At 32.7% G+C, this 23,506-nt stretch overlaps 1 protein-coding gene across 2 annotated transcripts in view; it reads right to left on the bottom strand.

Moving 5' to 3' along the window:
- Positions 1 to 1,125: 1,125 nt before the first annotated feature.
- The window catches only part of TFPI (tissue factor pathway inhibitor (lipoprotein-associated coagulation inhibitor)), a 24,880-nt gene continuing 2,499 nt past the window's right edge, over positions 1,126 to 23,506 (bottom strand). Inside the window, exons 2-8 of one of the 2 annotated variants that reach the window (XM_004674455.2) lie at positions 22,801 to 22,923; positions 17,417 to 17,614; positions 15,496 to 15,537; positions 12,430 to 12,606; positions 11,726 to 11,821; positions 1,901 to 2,080; positions 1,126 to 1,232 (exon numbers count right to left, since the gene is read on the bottom strand). In XM_004674455.2, the coding sequence (XP_004674512.1) occupies positions 1,126 to 1,232; positions 1,901 to 2,080; positions 11,726 to 11,821; positions 12,430 to 12,606; positions 15,496 to 15,537; positions 17,417 to 17,614; positions 22,801 to 22,909 (909 nt within the window). In that variant the 5' untranslated portion in view covers positions 22,910 to 22,923. Of the gene's footprint in view, positions 1,233 to 1,900; positions 2,081 to 9,952; positions 10,075 to 11,725; positions 11,822 to 12,429; positions 12,607 to 15,495; positions 15,538 to 17,416; positions 17,615 to 22,800; positions 22,924 to 23,506 lie in introns of those variants that run through there. The other variant, XM_012726080.1, reaches the window with a different exon arrangement.

Below are 23,506 nucleotides of genomic sequence, written 5' to 3'. Positions count from 1 at the left end.
AAAACAGGCAGATTGAATGAAATACACTGCTGAGGCAAGCAGTGGGTAAGATAGGAGAGGTCTGCTATGTCATGTGGGTTTGCTTCTGGGCCAGGGCTGGAACTCATGCTGCAGTGGCTGCCTATAGCTTCATTGTGAAGAGACTTAAACCCTTGTACCATCAGGGAGACCTAAAGCTAAATACATTTTGTAATAAAAAATAATTATTGGATGGTTTTACTCCCATCTATAGTAACATAAATAAAGCAAATGACAAAACACAATAAAAATGACTCAGACTGTAGAAAAATATTTTGATAGCAGAGGGGAAGGAGGAATGGCCAGAGGAATGGTTTAGTGAGTCAGTTTGATAATGTAGGAGGTACTGGGATTTTGGTTGTGGATGAAGTGAGACATATATACATTGTCAGCTAGGAATTGTGCTATCAAACTGTATGTAGTATTGTAAACAATGGTAGTACAATAAAATTTTTATTTTTAAAAAGAGTATCATCCAGGCAGATGATAAAGAGTTGTTGTTTTCTGTTCAAATATGGTTTAGTCAAGAGTGATAGAAGTTAAAAAATAGAAGGATGAAATCGGTCTTGGTTAGTTCAGAAAGAAGTAAAGTATGTATAGTGAATGTAGCATGTGATTTGTTATTACAAACAGTTTTCAAATGCACAATTGAGTGCTTATTATCAGAAGGTGCTTTTCATTGTTTTAGAGGTAAAACCTCAAAAGAGGTTGGTGTAAAATAGTTGTTTCTTTTAATCTTGGAACATGCTATCGGGAGGTTATTATCTATATATGATCAAAACAAGTTAAGTGACAACATAGTCTCACGTAGATGAGAAATGAATTCATCTGATGTGTTCATTGGGATGGTAATCTTTAGTTAAGTAACAAATAGCAAGGTAACAAATTCATAGGCTAATTCATAGTACTCAGTTAATAAGTTATATACCTAGAATAAACAATTTGATTAGAGAAGCAACTCTGATACAAAATGTATTTATAGTAGATTATATAAACATGGAAAAGTCATAAAAATATAATTCAAAAGGATTTGAAGACAATATTAGAAAACATAATGAAAAGTTTTATCTAAAATATTTAGCAGAATTAATATTGAGTAATATAAAGTTATATATTTTTAACAGAAATTTTTTCATATAGTACTTTTACTGACTCCTTCTTTCTTTTTCTTTTGGTTTTAATTAATCCTCCTTTTGACATTTTTTGGATGAAACCTAGGAAAGGAAAAGAAGCAAATTTATACATGATAAAGTAACACAACAACATATTTTATCTAACATTTGCTCAAATTAACTTTCAGGTTTTAAGCCAAAGATATGTAATTGGTTTAAATAGCTTTTTATTTTTATTTTATTTTAAATAACTTTTATTTTATTTTATTATGTGCAGAATAACATATTTCTAAGGAAGTGGATAAGCCAGTTGTTTTTTTGTTAATCATCTTTAGTAAGAAATTCATTTTAATTTCATTTAAAAAGTGTTTTGTTATTGTGTGTGACTTGTGAAATTACAGATTTTTTTTTACATGTTACTCTGTTTTAAATACACCATTTTTCCTTTCAGATGAAAATTCATTACAATTTTGTGCATTATAAGAAAACTTCAATATCTTTTGGTATAATACTTTAAAATCAAAGCTTAGTATGTAAATATTAGAAGAAGGTTGATTTGTTTAAAAACTGATTGTCTTTATATGAAGATGTGTTAAAAAAAACAAAAACCTGCAGTTAAACCATCCAGCAATATTAGCTAAGTGTAGTTGAAAAGGGAATACTAATTGAATTATAACACTTTCAAAGCATTTACAAAGTATAAAGTTCATTTATAATTTTAATACATTACTATAAAAGCTAATTTAGAGTGGAAAGAATGTCCTCTATACCTTTTTTACAAGTCTTGAGACAGGCTTTCTTAGAAATAAAATTGTTTTCATTTCCTCCACATCCACTGTACTTAAATGGACGACATTTCCCAATGTCTAAATTGTAGTAGAATCTGATCTCATTGGCTTGACACAGTCCTCTGTCTGCTGGCGTCAGACACCAGGAGGGGCCATCAAATCCTATGAACAAAAAAAATCATGTTAAGTCATACATGATAATTTATCTGAGCTCTACAGGTTTCTGTAGCACAGTAATCTGAATGAATTAAAGTAGTACTTAGTAAAATTAATGTATTTCATTTCCACCAAAATGGTTAACTATTCTCTGAAGTGTTTCTTATTTGGACACTTTTCTCCGATAACTAAAAATTAGATACATCTGCTGAAAGTACATATTATGATTACTCTCGCTGTATGCAACTAATTTGTTCCTATAAAAACAACCACACTTAACAATTTAACCTTTGAAAGTTTATTAGCCATAGGCATTTAAGAAAATTATCTATGGCTACATCTCATTTGCTCATGAAAAACTTCCAAAAAAGTCTTAAGTCAAATCCTCATTCATTGTATGACAAAAACAGAAGCAAAGGAAGTTTCTTTTCTTGACTACAAAAGTTCAGAATGTTATAAAATAATCACAAGTTTAAACACAAAAATTCAGATGTAGCAAGTTCTTAAAGAACCAGAACAGTAACAATTAAGTTTTTACTTAATAATAAATTTTACTTAGTACTGAATTTTTCTCTTGAATTGAAGCATCAGTTCTAGATGAGTTAGAAATTGCTGAGAAGGAATATTGCAAAAGCCAATAATACAGAACATTTACAGATTCATTAAACTCAACAGATAAGATTAATCTGTCAATAGGACCAACCAGTTTCAAAAAAAGAAGAAAAATTACTCCTAGGATGATAAAAGGAATACTCAGATCATCAATCCAAACCGCCTCCTCATGTTTTGACTTGTATACTGTACTTTATTTTCTTCCTTTTTAGAAATAAAATTGTTTTCATTCCCTCTACCGTACTTAATTGGGCCACAATAGTTATGCACAATGGTAGTATTTAGCTCTTTCAGGTATTCCTGTTAGTAAGAGAAAGCTGACATTCTTTAATAGCAGAGCTAAATTCTGCAGCTTTGTTGATGGATGATGAAGAATCAGTATAAGACATTTTAGTGTCTCTGCCAAAGATGAGTAATAAAACAAATGCAAAGATGACGTGCTAAATGTTCAGCATTGGCAGAAAATAGAACTTTGAGGAATACAGTAGCCAATGACGACAAATAGGTTGTTCAGAAAGCAAGAAGAAGCTGCTGACTTGAGAACCACAGATGAAAAGACTAAAAGAAGAATGCAATGAAACAATTTGTGCAAAAAAAAGAAAAAGATCTTAAACTGATAGACCTCTTTTTACCTCCTCTGTCTTCTAGACATTGAAATAAACATTATAATGGTTTGTGTAGCAAAAAAAATTCTGGAAAATATACAAGAAAGAGTGAAGACTACTAAGGGAAGAATGCATGAAAATAAATTTTAGAACGTTGATGTTATTTTGTGATAAAAATCAAGAATTAATTACAAAGAATACTAAGTTTCATTTATTTAGGTCTATAAATGGGTCTGTAATTTCTAGAGACTTTCCAGGATCATTGAAACTAAAACAGTCAAATAATGTGTTCTAGATTATCTTTTAGCTCATCCTGTTATGGAGTTATAAGGCATGACTGTTGCCTTCATAAGTTTAAAATGTATTTGGTGAGAATATGTACTTAACTAGAAAATATTGAAATTTGTCACCAATAATTTTTTTTATAACAGAAATGTTCTACTATCCAGAAAATATACATTGTAATGTATCATTGTAATGGAATCCTACTCTTCATGCTTTTTCAGTGTGTGTGCTGTGGGTTTCCAACTTATACATGTCTATCTGTCATCACCACTTTTGTCTTCATGAGCTTCCAAAGTTTTCACCTATGTTCAAAAACAAACAAAAAAATTCACCACAACTATATGACTAGAGAGGCAGAGAACTGAGGAAATTTGGTTTTTTATTTTTGACTCTCAGCAAGCACAAGATGTTTCATAGCAGAGATGTCAGTATGGTGAAATATGGTTTATATGTTAATTTCATGTGAGCATTTCATATACTAACTGTATTAGCCTATAGCAAATTGCACATAAGTATATGAAAAGGTGTTAGGTATGTCTTAAAAGCAATATTTTCCTAAACTTCCAATTTCAGGACAGAGTTTTCTCTTGAAAGGTAGCAAACTCATCTTTTTTTTTCCCTCTAGCTCACAACCTATATTTGGCCTCATTACAAAATAAAGGCTATTGCAATGTGAGAGCAAGCTAACCTGGTCCATTTGGAGCTAAAATTCCTAGGCTGGAGATAATGATGAACCTCTCTTATGGTAAATAGGGAGCCTCGACTATCAGTTCAAAGCTAGAACCAAAAGGGGTTTCTAAAGTGGTACCTGAAACCATGTCAGATACACATAGGTTTGGAGGGGAAATGAGCTCTAGTTTCTGTCTCTAGCTACCTAGTCTTCCAAGAATGTCTGCCCCAGTCCACTCAGAAGTCAAGGGGTTAAGAGTTGCCTATCACATGGGCAGGACATGAGAAAAGCAGGGGATTGGCTAGAGAATGGACAGTTGACCAGCACAAGATGACATCAGAGACTATTTCACTACTTGTTGAACTGTTCAAGGTGTATGATTGGCACTACATGGAAGTCTCTGTGGTTTCTGACAGCCTACTTTCTGGTACTCGGACTTTACTTGTTCCTCTTAACTAAATACCTGTTCTGAATCAAAAAATGTCTGTCTCTGACTGATCTGGCAATAGCTGTTGTCTGTGTCACTTAATTTGCTCTGATTTAATCAGTACAGAGATCATCAAGCCCCTCTCACCTTTGATTCAGATCAATTACCAAAATTCCTACATTAGAAATAAAGTTATTTTGATAGTTAAAATTTGAAGTTAAGCATTAAATATGGTGTAATATGTGTGGTTAGCTGTTAAAAGTTTTTAATAAATTAATAAATTATCAGTTGGGAAGTCTTTATAAGGCCGTTATTCTTGAAACATGAGAAGTATACCTGACATGTAAAGGTACACTTTAACGCAAAGTAGAAAAACTATCACTGAGTTTTCCTAGCATACACAATCATAGAATTAAAATAATAAAGCAGGTGGTTTCTCAAGGACACTATAGCTCTAAGATTTTTTGATTTCTTGATTATCATCTAGTTCAATCTGAAAAAAAAATGAGGAAATTGAAATTTTGGCATCCCACGAGGAATAACTTTGACTATTTTTGGTTAGCATATTTATCCTAGATAAACATAACACTCACCTATTCAAACTCCAGACTTTGATATCTACAATGAAAGAAAATATAAAAAATTTGAAGTAGCTGCCCATGTGATTTTTGGTCTAGATTATAATTGTTTGCAGAAATTTCAGGTAGAAGAAAATGGCACTAACCTGACTTGTTTATTTTCCAAAGAGATTTTAATCACCATATGTGTTGTGTCTTGATCTTGCCATTAACAAGAAGTTGCATACCTTCCATTTAAGTGTCTATGACAGGTTTCAGGATTCAGAATCCACTTATTTTCTCCCAGGAACTGCCATGATTTATTGATAGTATGACTGCTTAACTGTAAAGTGGGGCTCCAAAGTCTGTTTTCTATGTAAAGTGGTTGTGTTAACTTAGACAATAATCTTAAAATCTTATACTCCCTCTGAATATTTATGCTGTCTCCTGTTGTTCTCATTTTACATACCTATTTAGATTTGATCTTACCAACTCACTTAGGTTTTGTGAACTGCCTCATGATTTGTTGAATACGTCTTTTGTCTTCTGAGACTGCTTCAGGGAGTTGAATAATTTTCCCCATAATTTTGTAGTGATGAAAAGATAAAAAATTTGACTTCTAATTACCTTTTTTTTGTATAATGTTGAATAGCACAAAAGTACAACAAATATAAAATAAACATGCTTTGTAATTTTACCCTTAAACTATTATCAATGTTTGGATATATATATACATCTATATCCTCCCAGTTATTTGTGTATGCTATGCAAAAGTTTATTGTAATACTATGTTGATACATTTTTACATTTATTCATATGTGTACCTTATTCTTTTTAATATATGCATTGAATAGTTAAAGTATTCCACTTGGTAAAGTGCATTTAGCATATTCAATACTCATGTATCAAGGTGATTTCTATTTAATTCCAGACAATGGCCTATGACCATCTTGTATACTGGTTAAAATATTCCTAGATGAGATATTTCTAGAATTGGAATTGTGCAAGAGCTATATTCAAGTCGTAATGTTGGAAATGCTCTGTTTAAAAGAGTCTAAAAGTTGTTTAACAAAATGTGAACCTTACTACAATGATTTTATTTATTATTGTTATTTTCCTCTACTCATACATTCAAAAAGGGAAGAGTATAATACAGGAATAATAACTGCTCATAAGACTCACATGATCAGCAAAATATAATTTACAAAGAACTTAAGATGCCATTGATTTAAAGATAAATTTATGCACTGCTTAAAGAGGAAGAAGAAAGTCACACAATCACACAACTGTACACTATTAGATGTATACTTCATCATGATTTTAACTATGTCAAAATATGGAAAAGATGAATCTTAGACTCAATAAAATACTATAATTTGTCCAAACTTAAACATATACAAACACACATATATACACAGACACAACTGGGAATGGAATGAAACATTTACATTTACATTCCAATGAATCAAAAGCTGAAAGGGAGCTCTCTGCCTCCCTGTGATTATCCAGATGCCTCTATTTTTCTTTCTTTTTTTCCTAATACCCTCTCCTTTTAAAATGTAAAAAAAGAAAAAAAATGCTGAGTTTGTAATCATTGAGAAAAATGATGACTACAAGAATGGTTTTAGCAGATAGTGAGGGTGGTTGTCACCCAGAAGTTTCCTATATTATTTTATATTGAGCTTATTCTATCCTGTTGAAGCTCCTATAGAAGCTACTTCTATATCTTTGTATTTTATTTACTTTGTGATGAGTTGGCAAACAAAAATAGCAAAGAGATGTTAAAGGAAATATCTAGGATATTGACAGTGATTTCCTCTCTGTAATGCAAATATATTGCTAAATATATATTTTTTTTCTTTTTTTTTTTTGCTAAATATATTTTATATTTTAGAACTACTAGGTAATAAGTTTTAGAGTGATCCCAGTACACAATATACACAAAATCTCTGATTATTTTTTCCCTACTTCAAGTCACAGTTGACACTGTGTAATCATGGTTATAAAAAAGTATTAGTTATTTTGAGCTGTTATATTATAATACACTAAAAATTGGGTTCAGGATTTCATATGTGTTATTTAATAGTCACAATTTTTTTTTATTCTATTACTCTTCACATATGACAAATGAGAATCTGAGGACAGGCTGTGTAATATTTTCAAGGCCACAGAGCAAAGAGCAAAACCGAAATTTGAATGCACAGTCATCTTCCATTAAACCAGCACTCTTGATTGCTTTGATATGCCAGCTATAAACAAGATAGGATAGAAAGGTGTGAATAAACATATTTAATAATTGTCAGATAAATAGAAAGTTGTCACAGTTTCTTTATATGAGATTCCTTAATTCTCTCTTTACTGAAGCTGAAGTGCAGAATGTGTGAGATAAGTCTTACCTATAGTGACATGGATGGAATTGCAATTTATCAAGTTTGAACAGAAGATCTAATCAAATAGGTCATTGAACAAGGAAACATGTCTTAGGAATAGCAGTCCTGAGCTTGGTTGACTTGTTCAATCTGAACTAATTCTAGAAATAATGATACAAGTTCCAGGCTTTTCTTCATTCTGATATTTTCACTGATCTGGCTGGTTCATTTAATAACATTAAGAAATGAAAGAGAAGCAGAAACTTCATTCTACTCTGTCCATAGAAAACACAGAACTTCCCTAATCCACACACTTTTTAATCAATGCTTCCTGAGCTCATCCCTGCAAAGACTGTTCATGTTCAAGTAGTTGGCATATAATATAGGCCAACTCAGGATTTTCAAGCCTATTTTTCCTATTCTTAACCTTCCTATGGTATTCAATACCAAATTAATATATAATGAAAGAAAGGTGCCATTTAATTGGCATTATTAATTTATTTGTAGTACGTATTGTAGTAATTTGTAAGTTTTCATGTATCGTTGTATAAAGGACACACACATAAGGCATTTATTCCTATCATTGTACTTGTTCATATAAAATTAATGTCATTTAAAATATTTCTTTAAATTAGAAGTCAGTGATTTTCTCTTTTTATACTTTCCATGTGTTATTTATGGCTGAGAAATACTTCTCTGGAGGAGTGCTAGGATCAGGGCAAAAATTATCTTTGTTAAAACCAGAGCTGGCCCAGGAAGAAAGGGATTAGCAAAAGCAGGCAGTGTCACCTCGGGTGACTGCATTGGATGGCTGCAGCCTTGGCAGAGGTGAAGTGCTACATTTTTGCTTCTCACCAGTGTTCTTACCAGGAAGTAGAAGGTTCTGATGGATCCTTTCCAAAAGTGGTTATCTATTTTTAGAAAGTCAGCTTGTCACAAAAATCAGCATATAAAAGCACCAGATTCACCATGCATATATACTTAGATAGTTAGGGGAAGAGTCTGTGCTTTTTGTTCTGAGAACACATTTTGAGGAACAGATACTTCTTTGGGAATATGCACATAAGTTTTTATCAGTGGGTTTTTGAGTTGGTGACAGTGTTGGTGATTAACTGCGGTATGTTACTATGCATGTAGCTATTAGTTGGTGAGGGATATTCTCTCTCCAGAAAATTGCCATGGTTGCGATATTACTCTACATGTAATTACATCTTCAAAGAGAGGCAGAAGAGATGGTAATATTTTCTTGTGAATCTGTAAATTCACTGTATGAATGATGAAAATTGGCTGTCAGGCTATTTGAGAGCATGAAAACTCTTCAGAGATACTAAAAATTTTAAATCAGAATAAAGCCTAACCACAGAGAATATTACACTTTGGCTAACACCTTAAACAATGTTTTACATAAACATAGAACTATATTTTCTTAAATTAGAATAGAACCTATTGACATAATTACTCTTAACAGTTGTAATTACTTTTGAGCTGTAATGTCAAGAGTGTCTTTGTAGACCTCGGCAAAGGCCTGTGATCTAGGGTTAACGATCATGGGGCCCACTTGCCTTCCTATGCTCTCTGCCACTTAAATGGGATGAAGAGGGGATCATTGAGGTCTTAGGTAACAGAGAAGAACAGCTGCATCCCCACATCCTGCAGCTTGGATGGGCAGACAAGGGATCATGTAGGTTTAGGAGATGAAGGCAGATCTTCATTGTCGCCCTGTATATTTATCCCCTCTTCATCTCAAACTTCTCACAGTAGCTATTATAACATTTAGGATTGTAACATAAACTTAGGAAGCTTAAAACAGAAGAAAAAGAAAGGGATATATTATGCTCCAAAAAAAGTGTAAAAGTCATCTGGTTAGCTAGAAGAAAGTAGATTTTGAAGCAAATATGTGAAGTACAAGATAAAATAGTTTGATAGGATAATGAAGACCAGTTTCCTTAACTCTAAGTGCATTTGATATGAAAGAATTATCCTTTATATGTCTATTACTTAAAATATGAATACTTTTAAAATTGTTTTAAATTCATATTTTGAATTTTATTTCTTCCTTCGTAATTTACTCTTATAACCACTAATTTTTTACAGTTTTTTAGTGAACAATGGTGTAAACTTTTAGGATTATATAGTATATGAAATTCATTTACTTTCTCACTTATTTTATTTCTCTTTTCTATTTTGGTAGAGTGCATGACAAAAATCATGAATTTTATATTTCATTTTATATATAAGTGATTGAAGATCTCTATTCGAATTGGTAAAGTAAACCAAGCCAAAAATATTGAAACATATCAAAACTGATTTCATTTATATTTTTATTTGCAGATATATTGTATTACATGCTTCATTCAAACCACTAATAAATTTGTCACTCTGAACTTTTACATCTTTCACAGCAATATGATTAACATGCTTTTCCATATGTGATATTTAATCAGGTAAAACAAAATGTCATTGAAAGACACAAAGCTAGAAGGACACAAAGAAACAAAGCAATGGAATTAATTATATATATAAAAAGCAGAACTCTACAGCTACTTATCAACATTATTGTAAACAATGTAACGTTTTAAATTTTGACTCAAATTCATGCTGACATTGTATTTACTGTTCTAACTATAAATCAAAGTAGCAGAAAGCATTTCAAATATACCATCTTTTCCAACTATTGAAAAACTTTGCAAGCCCTTTGTGAAGGCTATTAGAACATTGCTGAGGACGCTTGCACTTGAGGGAATTTAATCCCTGGGGACATCTATCTGTTTTTAAAAATATTACATCAAAAGTAAGCATTTGACAGAGAGAAATATTTACTATGGCACATTAATCCTGATTCTTAGGCTGGTTGTGCGAGATAAGGGAGAGTGTGGAAGTCAGAGGAATTGACATGGAGTGGGCTAAGGACGGTGCATATGGGAAACTTAATCCTCCTTTTATGTGGTAGTGTTACTAGTAGTGGCAGCATATGTAATGTTCCCACCCTCTAAGACCACATGTCTTCTGCTAGTTTCCAGTTCTACACATTTAGTGCCCATTCTTATGACTTCTAAGTATGATGTTCAGTGCTGAAGCAAAACATACAGACTTAACCTATCTATGAGCCTAAGCTGGATATTTACATCCCTCTCTAGTTAAGTCATGGGTAACATTTCCAGTGCTTTATATCTACCCAGGGGGTTGTCTACTTGCTTGCTTTTATTTGTTGGCTGTAAGGAGATGACTAAAGATATTCTGGTTCTGAAACTCACCTAATTCTGCTGTATGACCAGGATTGAGTATCTGTGACCCAAACACCGTGTCCCTTGATATCCTACAGTTATAATTTTAATAGCCAAAGGACTCTTTCAACTCATGCCAAGTTTACTCAACACTTTGACAGGAACTGCTTCTAAACAAAATCTCCAGTTCTCAAGCGAGCCATGTGATTTTTGTAAATATAGGAAGGACCTTACATTTATCCTATTAGGTTTCACTTGCTTTGGATTGTTTCTAACTGCTCAGACCGGTATGGTTTCTCATACTGATTTTCTAGGATTTTCACAGTATTTTTCCAGTTGTCCTTTTTTTGTGGGCAATTTTCTGTATGTTTGTTTAAATTTCCTATATATGTTGACAGGGTGAAGCCCAGAAGAGATTTCTGCAGAAGTTTAAAATAGAATTCCTTTGCATGATGTAACTTTTGGGATTGGTTTTTATTTTACAAATTCCTAATCTGCTCAGTGACTAAGACCAGAGAAACTTGCCAATGCCTTGCTCATTTTAAGGCTACTTGAGTTTGGCTTTTACATAGTACTGCCATTACAGTGATTTACCATCAGATATTGCAGCTGATAATTCCTAGCATCACTTTATATGGTAATTTTTGCACAGCGTTAATATCAGAGGGAAGTATTCATGTGATATGTAATCAGAAATCTACTTGAAAGCATACTTTAAATAGAAGAGTAAAATTTTCACTTTTATGGATTTAAAGCTCTTAGATCTTTTGGATTTTAAGATTTCAGCAACTAAAAAAACAAAACATCTACACATTTTTAAAGTACAGTGCTAATGTACATTCCACTTATATTGTCACCATGATGATATATTTTCTGGCAGCAATAAAAAATGAGATTCTTACCCAATAATCTGGGGACCGTGGTAGGCTGTGAACTAACTGAGTCATTACGCACAGGATCAGCTTGGGTTCTGTAATCATCTACCTGCAAAACATTCACTGGAGAAAAACAATGAATTACAATAGAACTTCTCAGCTCATACACAAAAAGCATGACAGTTGTGTTGACAAAAGTGGATTTCTAGAAAATATATTCACATTACTAAATTTAACAAGTTGCATTTGCTAAATTTGTGAAGGGTAGAAATAAATACAGATCAGTACTTACATCTGTATCCCAAATAACTTAGTCATTCTTGGTCAGAAAAAATGTCATGGTGAATGTTTATGCCACTCAGTTGAAAAGCTTTATGGCCAATAAAGTTTAGACTACAGGTTCCAAAGATTTATTTGCCCTCAAATTGTTATAAGCTTAAGGAATTTTAGCAGTCTTAATCTTGTGCCTAAATTACGTATTCTAGGAAAGGAAAACTATGTAACTTGAAAAAATCAAATACGATCTACAGAAATAGTTCTATAGTTATCTGGACTATTTTGTTTTATGTAATTTTTACTTAGTGACTAATTTCTATCAGATTAGCGAATATAAATGTATTTTTATTTATGTAGCTGAAGCAGAGTCTAGATAAGTCTGAACATTCCCTAGGAGACTTATTTTTAAAAGAATGCATATAAGTGAAGAAAAATGTGATGAGAAATAAACTTACATGTATCCTCACAGGTGTTCTTGCATTCTTCCAGTGACTCAAAGTTATTTTGGTTGCCAAGGCACCCACCATATTTGAAACGTTCACACTGCTTTGATTGATTGTTATAAAAATATCTAGTAATATAACCTCTGCAGATCCCAGCATCTTCTTCCAAATAGCAGAAATCTGGCTTTTCTAGAAATTATGAAAAGGTTAGAAAGCAATATTAATCTTTGCGAACAATTTAGTTATTATAAGTAAATGAATTAATAAGTAGAAACTATTTAAGGAGTAAATGAGAAATGTTTAAAGATATTAAAATGTAACTATCCACAGCTATACAATAATAAAATTATCTACTCTATCTCTTGTAACATTTAGAATATGGAATATACAACTAAATTAGTCACACATTTTTTTTGCTATTGAAATTTCAAGTTCTAAATTTCTCATAGTAAATTAATAGGGAGTCAACCATTTTATAAATCAAGAGAATAAAATCTATATGAGGCTGTTTTGCACTAGTTGGGAAGTATAAAATATTATTGCAAAATTTTGGCTTTCATATTTTTAAGCATATATGTATTTATACTTAGGGAAGATCTATGACTATTTCTTACTTTTTAGGAGTGGGTTATTATTAGGGAAAGGAATATAATGAGTTGCCTCTATAAGAATGGTTTCAATTAGAAAAATTGGAGAAGCAGCTTTGAGGAGTATGAATGTTTTTCGTGGCTATTCTTAGAATTTCCTGAAGTCTTATGTTGGTCTGTGCTATGGATTATATCTCTTAGCAGTGTCTCTTATTTTTCTTCTCTCAGACATTGGAATGACTCCAACACTGCAGAAGCAGAAAGGAAATACATGCTCATGGATTAAAGAGGCTTTTGTAAAAGTTGAATACCCATTCTTTGATAGTCCTCCAAACCAGGCTAAACAGGCTGCTGTAAAAGTTGTGTCACCATGACCTACGTTACAAGCTTCCTGTACAGGTAAACATCTATGTGAAGAGAAGAGTTGAATTTATTTTGAAAATATAATTGTAAAAGACATTTCCCCCTCTGCAGCTATGTTACTACAGTGACAAAGATGAGTTGTAGTTGTTTTCATATCTTAAAGCAACTTGATCTTCAGTCTCAGAGAAGCAATACTCAGCAGTGTTTTAATAAAAATAGCAGGCATTTAATAATGTTAATGATTTCTGCAACAGTTGCAGATCTGCAGAAGCTAATCTCTTATGAAAAATTACTTTATTAATAAAACCTGCCACTGTAAGTACCTACTTTGCCAACTTATTGAAGTACCAATTTGAAATTTATTTTGTTTGGTATCCCTTGTTTTCTCAAGATGAATGCTGCCATTATTTCCATAGTAATAAGGTGTGGTTTTCTATATGTGACAAGGATAAATTCTTTAAATGTTGTAACACCTTTATATAGGAAGTGGAAAAATAATTGTTAACATTTTGATTTTTTTTTTATATGAGTAAGTACTTCTTATAAAATGTCAAGTCATTATAACAGAGGATATATGAGTCTTATACCTAACTAAGAGGAACGGGTAAACTTATTTCATGAACAGAAAGAAAATGGTAACTAACTAGGTGGAAAAGTATAATTAAGAAAATGTACAAATGGAAATTGTTGTTTTTATATGAGGCAACATTTTAGGACATCAATTTATTTTAGGATAAAGTTGAAATTGTTCACATATAAAATGATTCTGTATAGGTATACAGTTTAAAATACTTACTGTTACAATTTAAGAAACCTGTGCCTTGTATTCAGAGTAAATAAAGTAGCATTCTTAATGAGTCGGCATATTAATTTCTTGCTCTGAAATGATGCTCAGTTAAAACTGAGCAGGCAGAACAAAGACTTTAAGCCACATGCCAGCCCCACACATCACAGACTTCCCTTGGCAACTCATTGTCTTAGACCAAACTTTCCTTCAGACTTGAATTGTCCATTATCTTGCTTAGATTCTGATGCTAGGAATCACATCAAGTTAACTTCAAATTGGTATTTTTAGTGAGGTCTGCAGAAAACCAACCAATTATAGATTGGTTTTAGCATCTGAGCACTCACAGTTTTTTCTCATTTATGTATAAGAGCAATAAAGAATGATTAAATTCTGAATCAATATATGTTATATTACAGAACAGTTAAGTGCATTTACCTTATATAAATGTAATTATAAATATATAATTATCATATTATAAAAATATATAAATAAATAGCATAAATAAATCATATAATTGATCTCATATAATTTTTTGCTTAGTCTGAATTTTGGGGGAAAAAAACCCCAGTATTTCCTCTCATGAAGCTATCTTTTATTTGCGCCACAAAAACTCTATTTGGAAATGTGCTATATTCTATTATTACAATTGTGAGGTTCATCTAGTTGAGTTATCAAGCATTTTTTTATAAAGATTAATATCTAGGCTATTCAGAAACAAGTCAGTCAATAAATTTGCTTATGTTTGCTTATGTTTATGCATGCTTTGCCACTGAATTTATAAACTGTAAATTTATAAATCACAACTAAATCAAAGAGTAAAATTAAACATACTCTGAATTTTATAGCTCTTCCATGGCTTGAGGTAAATAATTTAATCTCTTTGTTCAAAAATTTTCTCTTTCAGATGTAATTTCCATAACTTGTAATTGGGTAAAATCAAGCTTCTACAACTTTAGTGAGAGGAGGATTGCTTCCTTGATCTGTTGATAACATTATTCTTGTGCTGATATTATCATCAAAAATTACTTTTTACTAAATACATTAAATGTATAGGTTAAGTAACAAAATGTAAAATATATAAGCATATACTAAATAAGCATATACTAAGTAATAACTTAGTGTTAACTATCTACACTGACTTGACATAAAGACTGTTGACAGCTCAAACACATCCCTACTCAGGGGAAGTTGGATAAATCTAGCCAAATTCGTCTAGTACTGAGATTATGAAGAGATCAGTGATTTAAAAAGAGAGACAATGTAGTGATCTAGCCTAGGACAAGCAACATCTGAATTAAATTTCCTTACATAATTTTTGATAGCACACAAAAGAATGTTCACCTTTTCTCAATGTTGTCTTTGTCCATTTAACCTTTGGATAATCTACAAGAGACAATATATGAATACCAATTACCACAATTTATAATGAATTGAAATAATTAATTGCTTTTGTTCTTTTGATTATGAAGAATTAGGCAAACAGACACTTAAGCCAAGGTATTCAACTGATCAATAACACATAAGAATACTGACTCAGAATGAACAGAAACAGCATGTAGAAACCTGTGATGAATGGAAAATGGCCAGGCAATCCCAAGGGCATCATAGAGGATCACTGGACCACTGACCTGGCTAATCTATATTAAAAACATTTCTTTTTTTTTTTTTTTTTAAAGATTTGTTTGTTTATGCTGGGGTACAGGCCAGAGGTGCGGGAGTGAAAGAATTCACCCAACACAGAGTGGGGAGCAGAACAAGCAGATTGATTAAGTACGCTGCTGAGGGGAGCAGCGGGCAGGTAAACAGAGGTCTGCTGTGCCATGTGGGTCACCTCCCTGCCAGCGATTGAATTTGTGCTGCAGTGACTGCAGATTGCTTCATACTCCTTGTATCACCAGCAAGGTCCTGTGTTAAAAACATTTCTAAGACCTCTATAGAAAGAAGAGGGGAGTAAATGCTCTGAGATCAAAGAAATGTATTCCATCAATTCTTTTTTATCAGGTTGGAACACACAATCTGCCATCTCAGAGCTACACAGTCATTTTCCCACAGGCCAATAGCTAACAAAGTTTGTAAAAATTATTTTGTATCAGAATGAGAATGCAGAGCTGCCTGCTTTGCAAAAACAAGACACCTAATATTACTAACTAAAGATGCCATCTCTGTGGCATTAGAATTCAATTCAACTAATTTTAAGAACATGCTATGGAGAAGTTTGGGATGAGTAACTGAGTAAATAAAAATTCCCTCTAGTAGTTCACAATTTATATTAATCATACAGATAAAAACATTGAAAATTTTGAACAGTAATTACTTAGGTTTATAGTAGTAAATGTATACCAGTAAATTTATCGGTAAGAAAAGATAAAAGAACATACATTATAATTTGTAAAATTTGCAAAAATATATGTTTTAATAGCTTTCAAGCAGAATAAAAATGTTTGACAAAGTTTAGTAGTAATTGTATCAGTAGGATGATATTTTCGAACTCCAAGTCTAGAAAGAATATATATATATATATATATACACTTTTAAATGCAGCTTAAAATTTTCTATTTGGTAGCTGTTGAGAGCCTCAAAGTGAATTCTCAGTTCTGTTATCTGGACTTGGAGAGCTATGAGATCATTGTATTGATAAAGGAAAAACTAAGTCAGAGTGGTTAATCACTCACTCATAGTTGAATGCCACTCAGATTATTGAAGATACACAACCTGCTGTATGGACAAAAAGGTTTTTTCCATCTGCATGATGGAGAAAAGTATAGGTCAATAAATGGGGCTTAAAATATTTTATACTATTATAAAAGTGAAAAATAATATATGTGCTGGGAATGTGAAAAAAATTCATGAATCTTTTTATTTACTAAGTTTAACATTTTTTCTAACATTTTAACAGTATAGATTTGGTCATCGTAGCTCTCCCACCACCAAAAACACCCAGAGTTCACCATAGCTGTGCATGTCCTCACCCCTCCCCCTCTTCTTCCCTCGTTCCTCACCCTCTTCTTCCCTTCCTGTATGTCTCAGGACCTATGGTCATTTTTCAAGGATTGGTTTTATAGTCAGTCTTTGTTTGACCCTATGTGTGTGGTATTCTATATTCACATATAAATGACACCATCTGGTATTTATCTTTCTCCTTCTGGCTTTTTTTCATTTAGCAACTCCATGTTGACACAAATGTAAAATCATTTTAATGCATTTTTTCTAAATTTTGAATCTATGATCAGGCTTCTGGGTGATGTGCCTCCCTATTACCTACCTCTTATACATGTTTGCTTGCACTCTTCCACACTTTCAAATCGATTCTGGTTTCCTTCACACCCCCCATATATAAATTCTTCACACTGCTGAGTTTGAATATTGAAAAAATATCTCTTCATCATTGCTTTGCATGGGCCGTCATCTGCTTTCATTGCACAAAATGAATGTGTAAGTTTCAGTGATGGCAACTCCGAATCTAGAAGGTACAAATAAAAGATACAATAGAAAGTCCGATATCAATACAACAAAAATGGTCTTGTTTCCTTTTCACTTCCTTTTCAAATATGTCCTCATTCTGAGTATAACATCAAAAGGTTGTAACATCATGAAAACTTACTCAAAGTTATTAAAAGTAGATAAAGTTAATAAAATGACCAAAACAAAAAGGCCTTACTAACTAAACTTTAATAGTTGACTACTTTGATAATTTGATAGGTGACTTAATAGTTTTTACTAATCAACTATTACTAGGAAATTTAGGATGATTTTTCTTGGCTATTGAAATCTTATAGTAACCTAACACAGATTGCTTTTTAGAGGACAATAGTGATCTACCAAAACTGGTAATAAGTGAAAGTAGCTTTAAAAGAAATGTCTGAAAATACCCTATAATAATTTATGTTGACAGAATAAAAATGAATGGATGTCACTTTAATAATGTTACATAGAATATTTTTAAAACATGAGAAGAAGGATATGTGTGGGTATGCAACCATCAAAATGAATCAATTTTAAATTACCCTTAATTTCAAAGCTTACATGAAATTATGAAAATATGTGTACCATAAAAGCTGGCTTTAGTAATTTTACCAACTTATTCTGATATTTTGTTATCCTAATAATATGAACTGAATTATTGTCAAGTACTAGTCATATTTAATAATGTTAAAGTGTTTTATAGCAATGTAATTGGAACATAAATTTTTATTTTCTATATGAGTGATAGAATGAGAAGTAGCCCATGCAGTCTTGAAGGTTTAAACATACAGCTTTCTATAAAAATTTGGTATTATGTTTTTGATTCATTTGATACTATGGGCATGTGATTTTTATTTCAACCAATATTGCAACTTTTAATTTAAAAGGTCTGTTTTTAATAGACAGAATATGACAGTTGATAATTCAATTGACTGTATTTTCAATTGAAATGCATTGATTGATAGAAATTATAGAACAGTAAATTTTGAAGCTGAATATATGAAAAGATAACACAGAAAAGGATACGTGAGATAGGAACTTTCCCTACACAGGTCAGTGCTTATTTTGGGGGCCAAGCAAATTTTCATGATTGGCTAAGCAGGTGGTTAACAATACTCCTCAAATCTTTAACTGGCACTGAATTTCATGCACCTATACACTTTTGTTTCAACTTTCTTGTTTCTCTTTTGTTTCAACTTTTCTCAATGTATTTGGTAAAATACATTTAGGTATTTAGCAATATGATATTTAAAAATAATTGTTGTACCAATCATATAATGTCACTAAAAGCAAATAACCTCTATAACATACATAACATAAATTTATCCAATTGAGTAACTAGCTCTTGATAATATATCAATTTAAATATCATTTATTTGTCATTTTAATTATTTCTAGATACTTTAAACTCATGACATTATCTGGAATATAATCGGTTTTTAAAAGGTGTCACAAAACAGGGCCCTCCCTGGTGGCATGGTGGTTAAAGCACAGCATTAAGAAGCTAAAGCCACTTCCCCATGAGTTTGATCCCCGCCTGCCTGGAAGGTGATCCACCTGGCGCCGCAGACCTCTCCTGACCCGCCCATTGCTCCCCTCAGCATTGTACTTTGTGGATCTGCCTGTTCTGCTCCCCACTCTGTCTCTGGTGAATCATATCACCGCTCATGCACTTCTGGCCTATACCCCAGTTTTGTGTGCTTAAATAAATAAATCTTAAAAAAAAAAAAAAGATGTCACAAGACATCAAAAGTTTCTGGTAAAATATGGTGACTTCAGAATTATCATTTCCTCTAAATGTTTTTAAGTTTCCTTGATTTTTAAAATTTTTATTAATTGTATACTCATGTACCTTTTCCTATATAATTATATGTTCAGAGCATGATTCATATTATAAGTCAGTATAATTCACAGTATAATACGGTATATATTCATAGAATTTTAAAAAATTGATGAAAATTGTTTTAAAGATAAATATATAAATGGAAAATCACTTTTGAAAATGATAATTTTCACTATATTACTGAAGTTACAGTTGTTAGTTTGTATTAAAAAACTTGAAAGCTTTTTCTGAGTAAAAATTAAAGGAAATATTTTATGAATAATTATAAATGTAGTTTATATTTTCTTTACTTAAATATTTAGACTATATTCCAGCTGAAATTCTGATATTTTTTTACAAGTTTTCAGAAACTAGGAAGTTTTGTATCAAAGACCCCAATAGATTATCTGACCGAGAGCAGACCTCTGGTAAACATCATTAAGTTAATATCATTACATTTGTGTTTGTACACTCTAGATACGTATTTAAGGGATGGATAAAAATTTGCCCAGTCAGTTCTAAAAATAGCTAGACTTAGAAACTGCTCTCAGAACCTAAAAAGCCACTTAAGTAATTTTGAGACACGATCTTGGAATAAAAATAATCTGACATTTTTAATCCTATAGTTACTATACCTATAGTACTTCTCATAGGATGGCCCCTGATTCCTAAATCACTGTTGCTGTAGAACTTAAGATACAAGTAAAGAAAACAGTCCTTCACTCAGGCATCTTTAATACAGATCACCTGCAGAAGACAGGGAGTGAACTAGGCTAATGTTTATGTTCAGAAGAGCTGTTTCGTAAACATAAATAGTTTCTGACAGATTCTTTTTTCATTTAGGAAATTCTGCCACTTTTCAAATTTAATATATTGTGTAGTCTTTTTCTTCATACTAACGATTTTACATTTTCTGTAACAAGAAGGAAAGCAGGTATTTAGTACCTGTACCACCAGGTGGTGCCAGTGCACCACAAAATTGAAGATCGGTCCCTTAGTTGCGTAGCTTGTCTAATATTTCCCCAGTAAGTACTCCACACATTTGGTGATTCAGTTATTTAATAATAGCAAGTGCTTTCTGAGTTAAGCATTGTTATCATGATTTTACAAATTATAAAACAGTACTTCCAAATTTAATTGCTCTGTTCGCTTCACACCGTGAGAGCTTTAGAAATTAGAATTAACCCCTATGTAAGTTTCACACCAGATATCTCACATGTTCTTAATAACTTAAGTGATATTGGTACAGGTCTTATGGTTAAGTTGCCTAAACTGGCATTTATGTGAGGCACATAGACTCAGTTTTATAATTTCCATCAACTATTTTTCTCTAAAATTCATTTTCTAAATACTAAAAAAGTTTTCAAATGCTGAAAGCTCATGATGATTTTGCATCACGTTTCTGAAGAAAATGCTAAGTTAGCTTTTATTTTTCTTGACCTTTCAACCTTCATTTATTTCTTACATGAAACCCTTACTATTAGAATGTCAAGGTCAGTGAGCGTGTGGACCACACTGGGGCATCACATTCCTCTAGTGGGAGAGTGTCAAATCTGTCCTGTTGGTCACTTGCCATGGAACCTGATCAAAAGGGATCAAAGTCTGTCTTGCTTGCATTTTTTCCCTTGGATAAACCTTTTGAAAGTGAACATTAGGTCAAGGCAGCTAAGATAATAAAGTAGGTGGCAGTATTCCTCCCTCTTTCGTGAACAAGCAGACACTAAAGACTTACAGAAACATTCAGGAACTTTCTGGCATTGTGTGAAGGCATAATAGGATACTTAAGCTTGTCTGAAGGGATCAGGGATCATTTTGCTGAGACTTAACAAATGTTAATGACATGCATCTGCCTAAGGCCTGGAAACTGGAGCACAAGAAGGGATGGACCATCACCAGGACTTTAATCTGACAGAATCAGATCAATACAATTGTGGCCTATATTTAATCATGTTTCATCAATGATCTCTTACATTTGCATCTCACAGTCTGATGATTGTAATCTCACCCCTATCCTGGCATGTTGGATGAAAGGCTTATGGTAATTTTCAGGGATATATCATATCCTTGATTGATAGATTCCTCATTCTTTTGACATCTTCTGGGTTTTTACTTTATTACATAACATTCCATCTATGGAATGTTATTTTATATATATATATATATATATATAAAAGTGTGTGTGTGTTTATATATATGTATGTATGTATACACACATATATGATTATGTATGATCTAGAACAATAAGCCTTATATTTCACACAGGAGATCAAATGTGAGTAAGTCTTTTGAAAGCAGCCAGGTTTTCGTCTCACTTCTACTAGCCATCTGGAGGCAATTTAGATGGAGCCTTCTTGGCAGCTGTGGTTCAGGGTCCAGATTTTCAGACCTTCCCCAGGTGACTCGTTCTTGGGTGCAGGCTCAGTGGTGGAGTATGTAGCACTGAGCAGAATCCCAATGCCACATTCTTAGATTGCTGAGCATGGATGTTTGCACCTCCCACTTCGTGTCATCAGCAGTGCCCAAAGCATATTTCTACTGAAATAACCTATCCACCCTTTAGAGTCCCCTGTGAAAATGCAAGAGTCTTGAAACCCCGTCTTTGTCATCACTGCCTCCCTGGCCTTTTCTCCTGTTTCAGGCACATAAAATGTGTGTATTCTTTGTCAACAGCAACATTGAACACTTAACAAAATTAAAGAGCTGTTGGAAATATGAAATAAGTTTTTTTTTTATGGAAATCTTTTGTACGTCAAACACATAAATAGAACCTATCACTTTGTTATATTTTCCCATTGTTATCAATAATGAAATTTCTATCAGGAATTTAGTAACTTGGCATACATCAAGTTCAAGAAAGAAATAAGTCTGTAATAGCAATCACTACAGTTTTCTCTTTGATTGTTGTTAGTATTTTGTGTTTATATTCAACACTTTATGTGCTAAGCACTCACTTCTCAGTGTCCTGTGTGACTAAGTTCTCCCACTGGACTCATGGGAAATAAAGGCAAGAAGGAGTGTTACTGAAAACACAGGTACCTATGTTTTCTTTATTCTTCCTGTACAGCCAAAGGTTGGCATGAACATTCAGTTACTTATACAGAATTTTGCTTTTTGCAATTAATTTCCCAGTCATCTGTCGCTGTTTAATATTACAATCTTACAAAAAGTCTTTTTTGCTTGTGACACTTTTTGGGGGCCTAAGTTTATGTTTTTGAACACATTACATGCAGCATATTTCTTAAGAAAATATTTCATTTTTCTGAAAACTAATTTTCCCACTCAGGGTAGAAAATATGTTAAATATTTAAAATTGAAAACTTTGAATAAGATGAGTTGAAAGAGGAATGCTTTTAAGCTTTTACCTGTGACATTTGTAATTTCTTCACCTTCCTCAGGAATTGCATTAATAGGGGTAGAGGCACAGCTAAGGAGCAGACATACAGAAACCAAAAAAATCTGTTCTTTCTTCATGGTATAAATTATCCCTGAAATACAGAACCCAGATATATTTAATGAATCATGTGTTAATGTGAGATTATCCATAGACTAAAAGGAATTTTAGGTCTACCTCCAAATATAAATTCCTGTGACTTGTAATGTATCTAACCTCCCTCCCCCCCAACACACACACTTTAGGGGCCCTCCCTGGTGGTGCAGCAGGTTAAAGTGCAGTGCTGTGAAGCTAGTCACAGCCTTCAATGCAGGCTCAGTCCTGGGTGGGGGAGGTTCACATGGGGGCAGATCTCTCCTATCTCACTGCTGCTCCCCTCAGCAGTGTACTTTGTCAGTCTGCCTGTTCTGCTCCCCACTTTGTCTCTGGTGAATCCTCTGGCCTGTACACCAGTTTTGTATTCATAAAACTAAAAAAAATCTTTAAGAATAAATAAATAGCCCTCCCCACACTTTCCCATTTTTCTTTCAAATATATTTGATTTTATAGACAATTTCTTTGAGACAGGTTTTCTATGGGACAGCACACAGAGCTGCAAAAAGAAAGAAAGGAGAGGATAGAAGGAGGGAGGGAGGGGAGGAAGGAGGGAGGGATGGAGGGAGGGAGGAAAGGAGGAA

The sequence above is a fragment of the Condylura cristata genome, unplaced genomic scaffold (assembly GCF_000260355.1).
Source record: "Condylura cristata isolate star-nosed mole 26May11 unplaced genomic scaffold, ConCri1.0 scaffold00002, whole genome shotgun sequence".
Classification (NCBI taxonomy): Eukaryota; Metazoa; Chordata; class Mammalia; order Eulipotyphla; family Talpidae; genus Condylura; species Condylura cristata.
The sequence above is the reverse complement of the archived record's forward strand: the minus strand, read 5'-3'. Positions and strand labels throughout refer to the sequence as shown.